Here is a 10170-nt window from a genome sequence, read left to right as displayed (position 1 = left end):
AATTAAACTGAATTACATTAAATTAAATGAAAAAATGAAAAAATTAAATTGAATTAAATTGATTCAAAAAAACTAATTTCTTTTATTTGCGAAAACTATTTCATGAGTTTTGTATTAAAAAATAAAAAACTATTTTATAGTAAAAATTAAGTAAAATAGTAAAATAGTAAAAAAATTATAGAAAAAATAATAAAATAGTAAAAAAATTGTAGAAAAAATAATAAAATTGCAAAAATACAGAAATAAAATTGTAGCAAAAAAATAAAATTACTAAAAAATTAACAAAAAGAGAAAATAAATTTTTTTATATTCAGTTCAAAAATTACCGCTGACTCGTCACGTGACTTTAAGCAACCAATGAAATTCCAGACGTTTAAAGCATGCGCATTGACAAAAATGTCGTTGACCGTTGTTGTGTCAGTCAAAATTTTGACTGAATGAATCTTTGTTTACTAACGAAAAAGCATAATTTACTATAATAGTTAATTTTTAAAAGCACAAAAGAAATATGTCAATAAATGTGACTGTCAACGGTAATCCGGTGAATATACGAAAAGGACGAATGGTCCTGTCAGATTTGGATCAAATCAAGAAAAATGAACGCGATCGCCGAAGGAGGTTACGTCTCGAACAGGTGGAGTTTATAAATATATTTTTTAAATTCAACTAGTACTGTATTATTTAGAAATATTGAATCAAAACTAATTTAAAATTATACTATTCAGAATCTTAATATTAATATATTCAAATTCGTTTAGTCACTTCGCAATTAATTTTCAAAATCGACTTTAGAACAATTGTGTCACAAATTGTAAACAAATGTTTCCTTTTTAACCAAAAAAAACCTTTTTCTACCTTTTTCTCAAGAAAATTTAATCAAATTCTAACTTTCGAATATTTTAGAAATAATATCTGAAAGAATTGTTTTTCTTTATACAGATCATACAAATAACAATCGTGAAAATTTCGGTCTGGGGTAATTCAGTAATTTAATTTAATTTCTAAATTTTGATTATTTAATTTTAAATTAATTTCAGTATAGAGTAATTTAATAATTTTATTTTATTAATAATTAATTTCAAGAAATTTAATTTCAACTTTGTAGTGAAAATTACTGAATTGTTCTACAGAGTAATTAAGTAATTTTCCAGTAGAAAGTAATTTAATTTAATTTAATTGATAATACATTTTAATTATAATTTTAATGTCAGTATAGAGTAAATGGGTAATTTTTCAATAGAGAATTATTTTCTATTTCAGTCTCGACAGCAATCGAAGGAAATATCAAATAGACTCTTGGAGCGTGCAAGAAATGCGGCTCAAAAGGAATTGAGCCGTCTTGAGAAGGATGGCAAGTGTGAGCTTAAACAGATGCACGATAGAAAAATAATGGATATGCAGCAAAAGTATCAGGAAGATATGGAAGATATTGGTCAGGCTCATTTAGCAGCAACACTTCAACCAGATGTCGATGCAATTATAGAAGCCGAAGCTAGAAGAAATAGAGCTCTTGCTATCGAAAGAGGAAGAGAAGCTGCCCAGAAATTAAAAGACGCCGAAGTGGTAAATGTTTTTTCATAACATTTACTAGTCAAAAATTTCAAAAAAAATCTAAAATTTTCATCAAAATTTCAATTATTTTTAGAAATAATTAAATATCTCTCCGAAATTTAATTATTTTCAAAAATTTTCTTCAATTCAATCATTTTCAATATTTGCATAAAATTTTCCAAAAGAATTCAATTATTGAAAAAAACAATTTAGTAAAATTCATCAAATCATTCAATTACTTTCATAAATAATAAAATTCTTCTTAGAAAACTAAACGATTCCTTTACTAAATGACAATTAAATTCCAGAGAGAAGACGCTCGATTGTTACAACAGGAGAGAATGAAAAAAGTTCGTGAAAAGGAAAATTCTCGAGCAGCAGCTATGGTTGAAAAATCGAAACAATCTATTAATAAGGACGAAAAAATAGTTCCAGAGCCGTATCATCAAAGTGATGAGGCAATAATTGAAATTCACGGCGATAATTCCAGGAAAACGAAGATCATTAAATCTCCTTCTAAAAAATCACCCATCAAAGTTGTGACAAAATCGAACGTCAAGGTTCGGATTCATTTATTAATTTTATCTAATCAATCTTTTGCCTTTCTTTAAATAAATATCTAAATAATAGAAATATCTAAATAAAAGAAATATCTAAGTAAAAGAAATATCTAAATAAAAAGAGTATCTAAAAAAAATATTTAAAATAAATATCTATTTAGAATTTAATATATTTCCAGGTGGTCGCGAATCATTCGAAATTGAAAAGCCACACTGGATCTTCCGAAACACGAAGAAAAAGTAAAGAGAAAGAGCAAAGAAGACATTTTAATTCGAAAAATCGTGCGAGAACTCAAGAACTAAATTCTTCTACTGCTTCACGAATTGCAACCAATCCCGATTCTGATATTGACGATTTGGAAGAAACTCCCGCAATAAATATAAATATTCCCTCTACAAAATCTAGCAAATATTCCAGGTATTTCACTTTAAGAGTTAAAAAAATATCTAAAACCGCTTTAAAACAGTTTTTTTTTTGATTTCGCAAAAAAAAATTGAGAGACTTTAATTATTGTCTAATTTTGAAAAACAATTTTTAGAAAACTAAACAAAAATTCCAATTTTCAGATACAATCCACAAGATTATATTCACGAATCAATGGAATCGAGTAGCAGCAGTGTTGACGGTAGTGACAGTAGTAGTTCGAGTTCAACAGGCGAAGATTCTTCCTACTTTTCGGATGCTGCCGATCCTCCGATTATAAAGAGAAATCCAAAATATAAAACCTCAGAGAAAAGTAAAGTTCAACTCTATGATCATAATACAAGACAGAAGAACGCCTACGAAAGACCTGCGGGAATCGTTCAACGAATCGATTTTACAAACGAGGTATTTTTTCTATTTTGCCAAGTTAAAGTTTCCTTTCTTTTTTTCTATATTAAAACAAAATTATTTGTTTAAAACTTATTCTTTTCTCCTTTTTTTTACAGCCGAATGCTGAAGATTTAGCCAGAGAAGTTCTCGAATCGGAAAATGCGAATGCCGAATTATTGAAAAAGCGAAAGACAAATGCCGACCGTCGAGGACAAGATGCATTGCTCCGGGAAAAAATTCGTCGTGATTATCAAAATATGATGGAAAATTTGGAGCATCTAGCACGGGATGAACGCAAATTAAAAGCGAGTCAAATTCACGAACCTCCGGTAAATTATTTTCAATATCTACTATAATTCTAGTTTAAGTTCTAATTTAATCTAATTTAATAAATTCTAATTCTAATTCTAATTTTTCTAATTTGAATTTTTTTTCTTCAAGAATCTACACATGTCGCCAATGAGAAAAAAGGAGATGCAAAAGAAGCGTCAGAGAAAAATGAATCGCGCTCTAGAAGGAATTTTACGAGCCTCTGAGGAACCACCCTACACACTGACGGAAAAAATCGTCACCCTAAAACCACAAGACGATCATCAACAGGATTTACAATTTCATCCCGACGCTTCTTGGCAAGCTCCGCCATTCAACACTCCCACTTCGCCGCGATCGCCCGAGAGAAAAGATAGTTTCGACGAATTATCCCGCGAGGAGCAAATTCTCGAACTCCTGCAAAAAGTCGAAAGACAAAAGAGAATTTTACTCCGTGAATTTGGCGCTCATCTCCCGCCCGACGTATTCACGCCTAGAATTGTCGAAACAAAAAATCCCGTTCACAATCCATCGCCTGAAATTCAAGTTATAAACATGTCGACAAGAGAGGAAAACACACAGACGAAAATTGAGAAAGAGGACAAAGTAAACAAAGTGAATAAAGTGAACAATGTTGAGAAAGTGAAAACGAAACAGTCGGAAATTGCCGTACAGACTTCGACGATAGAGAACGAAACTGCCGAGGATAAAGGAGTACAAGTAGAACTGACACAAGATCCTAAAGAAACAACCGAGTCGACAGTAGGCGATAAAAGTAAAAAAGTCGATCAAGTTGTCGACAATCAAAAAACACATCCACTCGAGCCAATCGTCAAGATCGTCACGCCGGAAATCGACGACAGCAGCAGTGGATCCTCCATCATCACCGACCTCGTGATAAACTTCGACAAAAAACAAGTCCAAGTCACTCCAAAGCGAAGAAAAAAAGGAACACTAAAACTCCTCCGTAAATCCTCCCCCCTAACTTCCAAATCACGTCCAATAAATCCATCCAATAAATCCACAACACCAACAAAAAAACCAAAATCCGCCCCCGTGTCAAGACTCCCAACACCGAAAAAATCTCCCAAATTGCAGCAAAAACGAAAAGAAGAATTCCCCACCGAAGTCGATGGTCTCACCATCGACTCAAGTACAGACAATTCCCAAATGTATTCCACATCAAAAAATGAATCGTCCTCCATTGGAAAAGTTTACATCCAAACACGATCATCGAAGAAAACAATAAGAATTCGCGACGCCTCCGATACAACATCAACATCGTACGCAAGTCCACCAAATCCACAGGCAGCAGCACTTTTGAATCATGGCAATCTCACCGATATGACACCAATTCTAGAATTACTCGATTCTCGGGCAATTGACGCACTACATGTGCGTAAATCGCAAATAAGTCCCGTCTCAACACCCGAGACACCATCGCCAAGAACCATTAAATTACCATCAAATGTTCCCAATCCAGAGAAAATTAGCAAAATGTTAAAATTCGTGGACAATACGAATGAAGGTGATAAAAGGCCAAGACAACAAATTAATAATCAAGTTACATTTGATCGACGCCAATTATTTCAACCATCGTCAACATTAAAAAGTCCCCAGAAATCAATGCAGGCATGTAATTGCAAAAATCCAAATTGTAAAATGCATTTTGATGAAACTGATAATAATCAGGCTTTGAAGAATTGTCCCGAGATTCAGAAATTATATGAAGAATTGGAGAATGTTTGTGCCGAGAGAATTGCATCGTTGACGGATCTTATCAAAAAATTACGCAACGAACCAAAAAGTAAGTTTTTTATATTTCATACAAAATATTTTTTCATTTAATATTTGGGTAAAAAGGGGAATTTTAATTATGGTTGCCACGCTTTTGCTTCAATAATTTTGATAAAATTCTTTATAAGAATTCAATTATTTTTAAAAGTTCAATAAAATTCTATGTAACAATTAAATTCACCTTCTTTCAAAAATATTTTTTCTAAATTGCAATTACTAATTAATTTCTTTTTTTTCAGTTCTTTCAACAGGAAACGATTTTTCACTAATATCACCACCGCCACCACCACAGGATAAAACAAGTTTCCTACAATTATCAACATCAAGTATTCCCCGAAATTTAAAAGACGTTCGCAATCTAGTGGAGAATGTGGAAGCAATAAATAATCAACTCGCCAAAACACTTCAAGAATCGAGAAAAATAATAGCTGGAGAAGGAATTGATTTACCAAAACCACCATTGGACTTTTCGCAAATTCAAAAATCTCCCGATTTCAGCGATTCAAAATCAAAAGAATCAACATCATCAAGTAATGACGATAATGATAATGATGATGGTGACGACGACGACGATGATGACGATCCTAGTGAAAAATTAAAACCAAAAATTCTTAGCCAAGAAACAGTGAAACTGAATCTCGATAAATTTCGTTTGTTTCAAAATCCTTCGAAAATTGATTTAAAAAGTGGAGGGACAACAGGACACGAAGATATTGTTGAGAAAATTTCCAACGAAATTTTACAACAAAGTAAAAGTGTTGACAAGTCATTGGGTTTTGTAACACTTGAATCATTCAAAGAAACCGACAGTTATCTCGCAATGAAGGAGGAATTCGATTTCCGTGAATTTGATTCGATTGATGAACAAAATGACAGGAATGTCCTGGAGCGAAGGACTTCTCAAAGTCCCAAGGTATGGAAATTTCGATAAGTGCATTTAATTCTTAAATTTAGAAAACTATTTTTTATATTTAATTATTTTATCTACTTGACATTTTATTGTAAATTTTTTTGTCTCCATTAATTACTTTTATCGAATTTGATTTTTATTTTCTCACTTATAAGTTAAATGAACTTTCCAAAACTAATTTTCAAATGAAAAAAAATTGTTTCAATTGAATTTAGGTACGAAAAAGTAAAGGTTCTAAGGATTGATTTCTCAAATGTAAAAATGGTCTTGTTAATAATTCAAGAGCGCTATTTCGACTACCTTAAAGGTGTTTCCTTTCCAATTTTCTACAATTTTTTAATAATGAATCAACTGATTTAAAAATCATAATTATTTTGTTTACAGAAAAAAGAAGATTTTATTCCAATATTGGCCGGAATTCCTAAAACTCCACGAGCTTTGCCTAATAACAACAGGGGACGTCCTCCCGTTACTTTAACCGGTGGTCAATACAGGTAAAATAATTCACAATCAAAAATATTAAATCTCCACTAACTACTTCCCTATTATTATTTATTATTTTCAAAATTTTTAATAAATTACTTTGAAAAAATTTAATTATATTCATAAATAAAAAAATTCTTCAGAAGAATTCAATTACTTAAAATGCAATTTTTTTAAAATTTCTATGAAATTCTTTAGAAGAATTTCTTTAGAATTCAATTATTTTCAACCCAATTTGAATTAAATTTATCGAAAAAATTCAATTATTTACAAAAATTTTAGTAAATTGGTAGCAGTCAATTCAATTTTTATAAAAAATAATAAAATTCTTCCCAGGAATTCAATTATTTTCAATAACTGTAATAAAATTCTCGAAAGAATTTAATTATTTTCCAAAAATTTTTAAACAATTCTTGCTAAGAATTCAATTATTTTCAATAAAACTTTAAGTAAATTTCTAGAAAGAATTTGGAAGAATTCAATTATTTTCAACATAATTTTAATATAAATTCTCGGAAAAATTAAATTCTTTTAATAAATTTTAATAAAATCTTTGCAGATATTCAATTATTTTGATAAATAAAAAAATTCGTCAGACGAATTCAGTTACTTTTAATACGTTTTAAATCAAATTTCTCAAAAAATTTTAATTATTTTTAAAATAAAATGAAATTTTTTTTTCCATTTTTAAAAAATTATCAAAAGAAATCAATTATTCAAAAAAAAGTTACAATAAAATTACTGGAAATAATTTAAATTATTTTCAACAAATTTTAAATAAATTAATAAATTTTTTTCTTGCAATGAATTCTGCTAAAATTAAAGAAAAATTGAATTGTTTTGAAGATAATTTAAATTCTTTCGGTGAATTTAATAATTTATAAAAATAATTGAATTCTCGCGAAGAATTTTATTATTTATAAAAATAATTGAATTCATCTGAAGAATTTTATGTAAAAATAATTGAATTTCTGCAAAGAATGTAATTAAAATTTATTTAAATATTAAAATTTTGTTGAAAGTAATTGAATTATTTCGAGAAATTTTATTGCTATTTTTCAAAGTCATTGATTTTTTCGGTAATGTTTTTAAAAATTGTATTGAAAATAATTATTGGTTAAGAATTCTATAAAAATTTTAAGAAAATAATTCAATTTGGGAACTATTTTATTAAAATTTTGAAAAATTATTCAATTTCTGCAAAAAAATTGCAATTCTTATGAAAATAATTCAATTTCTGCAAAAATTTTATTAACATTTATTAAAAAAAATTAAATCCTTAAGAGAAACTTGATTAAAATTGTATTAAAAATGATTCTATTCTTAAATCGAATTTTATTCAATTTTTCGAAAACAATTGAATTTCAGTTGAGAATTTAATTAAAATTTATTAAAAATAATTGCATTACTACCAGAAATATTATTAAAATTGTGTTCTTTCGCCAAATAAATTAATATTTAATTTAAAAATTTCTTTTAAAAAATTCAATTCTTTCAAAGAATTTTATTACAATTTTTGAAAATAATTGAATTTCCGGGAAGAATTTTATTATTTATAAAAATAATTGAATTGTTGGCAATCAAATTTATTAAAATTTTTGTAAATAATGTAATTCTTTTAAGGAATAATTCAATTAAAATTAAAATTAATAATTGAAAAATATTTAAAATAAAGAGTAATTATCAAATTAATTTTTATTTATTCAATTATTTTTAAAAATTGTAATAAAATTAATAATGCATGAAGAAAGCAAATGAAGACAACTAATTTCAATCTGCAAATAAATTAATAATTTATTTTATTATTAAACAAGTAAATAATTATCTAATAATTATGTAAATCAAACAATTTTTTTTCTCTCTGTTTTTTCCTTTCTAATCTCAAATAAAAATTTTCTTTGAATTTCAGGTCTCCCGCTCACGAACTTTCGACAATTGTTGAATTCGACACTCCCGACACGGCGGAGCGAAGTCAAGTTAGCGTGAAAACATCTCCATCAAAGGCAAAAAGAAGTCTTACTTCTGACATAACATCCCCATCAGTGAGTCCCTCTAAAAAATCTACCTTTAAAAAACCCTTAGAATTACCAAATTCAAATTTTCCAATTTCCAAAAATTCCACTAACACCACTAAACCTTCCGTTCATGTTGCTCCATTGCCCAGTCATCGAACACCAGAAACAACACCCAAACGATCACAAATTCAAAAATCACCAACTCAACTATTCCCCGGAAAATCACTCCTACCTCGAAGAGAAACAAAAACATTTGACGCCTTTGCCCTGCCAAAGAAGAACGAAAATTATCAATCATACTCATCGGTGCGTGAAATGAAGAAAAACGACAAATTTCAAATCGAAACAATACCAAGAGACGAAAATGACGCATCGGCTCTAAATACAAATAATAACGAATTTAAAAAACCCAGTTCAACAAGTTCAAATAGTTTTTCCCCACTATCGGGAATTTCGGAAATTGTCAGTACGCCCTCGTCGGATTTTCTAAAATGCGCATCATCGCCCGAGGAAATGGAGAGAACACTCAAGAAATTTGGTCTTGGTTGGGCGATAACAACATTGAAAAAAACACGCGAAGCTTCGGCTCTAAGTTCATCGTCAAATTCCGACGTAACGCCCATTATGACAGCGAGAAAAATTATCTCGCCAATCAAAAGACACGCGGAAAATCTTTATTTATATGGTTTACCCGATTTTAGTGACGTCTCATCGATATCAGTTAAAGAGGCAAGTAAAAGTACCGAACGAGCTGTACTCCTGAAAGGAAGAACATCAACGCCAAATATGATGCATTCCAATTCCGATACAACGACAACAAATTCGTCTTGTATCAGTCTCAGAGATCCCAACGATAGTTTAATTGCTCCAAATTTATTTCTTTCCCACGGAAAGAAGAATAGAGGAAAACAGACAAAACATCACTGATGTTGAAAATTTTTCAAGTAATTTTTTTACTTATCGATTACCATCTTTTGTTTTTGCCTCTTAAAGAAGAATCGGATGAAAAATTAGTCGTATTTTCAAAAAAAAATAAAAAAATTATTAAATTGCCAATTTAACTAATAGGAAAATAAAAAGTCAGACTAATTTTTTTTCCTTACAAGTCTTCCTTAATGGTGTCAAAAAATTGTAAAGAATAAATTTTAATACTATTATATAATTTTAATACGCTACGAAAAGTGAGTGAGTTTTGAAGTGTAAAAATGTGTTCATTATTGAGAATATATAAAAAAGATCGTATATATTTTTAGTTACAATTGTTTTCAAACTGCCGAAAATTTATTCAAGACTCGATTTTATATCAATTTGTGGATCAAATTGATCTTTGTAATTCACTTGATAATTGAATAGATTTCCGGTTTTATGATCTTTATTATTACATTTCGATCTTGTTAATAATCTGTACACTTTTTTTAAATATACTATATTTTAATACAAAACAAAGAAATTTTTTTATTCTATCCCAGCAAAAAGTGCGTCATTCAATTTTTACCTTCTTCAAAAGAATAAAATTTAAAAATTTCGGAAATCGGAAAATGTAGTCAATTACATTTTAAACAAATAATAAATTACATTATTTTATGGTTAATGTTATTTAATTTCTAAGAAAAATTGGATTTTATTTATTTTAATATCTTGTTCTTTGTAAAATTAAAAAAGTAGTTTTTAGAAATGTCAAATCACTTTTGTTTCAAATAATTACAATTTATCTCACTTTTGTAATTTGGA

At 28.8% G+C, this 10170-nt stretch overlaps 1 protein-coding gene across 1 annotated transcript; it reads left to right on the top strand.

The window, feature by feature from the left end:
• Positions 1 to 389: 389 nt before the first annotated feature.
• Positions 390 to 9868, top strand: LOC122506886. The gene is made up of 10 exons (XM_043619292.1): positions 390 to 634; positions 1261 to 1563; positions 1860 to 2111; positions 2291 to 2529; positions 2679 to 2940; positions 3042 to 3254; positions 3367 to 5041; positions 5271 to 5944; positions 6326 to 6435; positions 8334 to 9868. The coding sequence occupies exons 1-10, from the start codon at positions 509 to 511 to the stop codon at positions 9364 to 9366; spliced, it is 4887 nt and encodes a 1628-aa protein (XP_043475227.1). The 5' UTR covers positions 390 to 508; the 3' UTR covers positions 9367 to 9868.
• The last annotated feature ends 302 nt before the right edge of the window (positions 9869 to 10170 follow it).

This window comes from Leptopilina heterotoma, unplaced genomic scaffold (assembly GCF_015476425.1).
Source record: "Leptopilina heterotoma isolate Lh14 unplaced genomic scaffold, ASM1547642v1 Lhet_44, whole genome shotgun sequence".
NCBI lineage: Eukaryota > Metazoa > Arthropoda > Insecta > Hymenoptera > Figitidae > Leptopilina > Leptopilina heterotoma.
The sequence above is the reverse complement of the archived record's forward strand: the minus strand, read 5'-3'. Positions and strand labels throughout refer to the sequence as shown.